Source organism: Nannospalax galili, unplaced genomic scaffold, assembly GCF_000622305.1.
Source record: "Nannospalax galili isolate Female #2095 unplaced genomic scaffold, S.galili_v1.0 C48649153, whole genome shotgun sequence".
Classification (NCBI taxonomy): Eukaryota; Metazoa; Chordata; class Mammalia; order Rodentia; family Spalacidae; genus Nannospalax; species Nannospalax galili.
The window spans coordinates 1-1,096 of NW_008471675.1; the positions used below are offsets into that span (position 1 = coordinate 1).

Below are 1,096 nucleotides of genomic sequence, written 5' to 3' on the forward strand. Positions count from 1 at the left end.
AAAAAAGAGAGAGAGACCTAGGGCTAAGAAAGCCCCCCACCAAAGGAGAGGCCCTGGCCCAGAGAGTCTGCCAAAGGAACCCCAGCAGGAGAGTACTTCAGTGGGACATGGAATTAATTCTCTTTTGCTCTTCCCTCATGGAGTCTTTTCTTCCTCAGATCCTCCTCCTCTCCAGGACTATGTTTATCCATGACCATGCTCCCCTCAGCTGCTTGCCTCCTGCCCCTCCTGCTGGTGACAGGCATAGGGAGTTCTGTGCCCAGCCCCCAGGCACTGCCCCAGGGGTGCTACATAGCAGAAGAAGCCGGTGAACAGACCTTCCGCTGCAGCCAGGCAGGCCTGAGTGCCTTGCCCTCTGGCATCCCCAACGACACCCGCAAGCTCTACTTGGATGCCAACCAGCTGGAATCAGTGCCAGCTGGTGCCTTCCAGCACCTGCCTGTCCTGGAAGAGTTGGACCTGTCTCATAACCTCCTTGTCCGCCTCTCTGGGGCTGCTTTCCAGGGCCTGGAGGACACTCTGCGCCACCTTGACCTCTCTGCCAACCAGCTAGCATCTGTACCAATGGCGGCCTTTGTAGGGCTGCAGATCCAAGTGAACCTGTCTGCCAACCCATGGCGCTGTGACTGTGCCCTCCAGGAAGTGCTCAGACAGGTGAGGCTGGCTCCAGGCACTGGGACAGGCATTGTGTGTGGCCCCGGAGCCCGGCCAGACCTTGTGGGGCAAGAGTTCCTTCTTCTGGCCAGGGAGGAAGAGCTGTGTGGGACAGGGTGGGGTGGGACCCGAAGGAACACTGATGTGGCCCTGCTAGTCACCATGGGGGGCTGGCTGACACTGGTGGCGGCTTATCTGATCCACTACGTGTGGCAGAACCAAGACAAGACCCGTCCCCCCCTCAAGCAGGCCCCAGTGCAGCTCATGCACTCAGAGGACTCCTCCAACCTCAGCACAGTGGTCTAATGACCAGTCCACTCTGCACTACTGGCCCTATGTCTTAGCCTTTCCTCTGCTGCCTTACCCATCCTACCTTCTCTCACATCCGGTCTCCCTAAATTCTCTCTCTCTCTCTCTCTCTCTCTCTCTCTCTCTCTCTCTC

The 1,096-nt window shown here is 58.2% G+C and overlaps 1 protein-coding gene across 1 annotated transcript; it reads left to right on the top strand.

Annotated features, from left to right (window-relative positions):
- Positions 1-141: 141 nt before the first annotated feature.
- Positions 142-1,017, top strand: Lrrc3c (leucine rich repeat containing 3C; the record flags this gene model as incomplete). Its single annotated transcript, XM_008826394.1, has 1 exon — positions 142-1,017. A coding segment is annotated over one exon (819 nt), but the record flags the coding sequence as incomplete, so codon positions are not given.
- Positions 1,018-1,096: the final 79 nt, after the last annotated feature.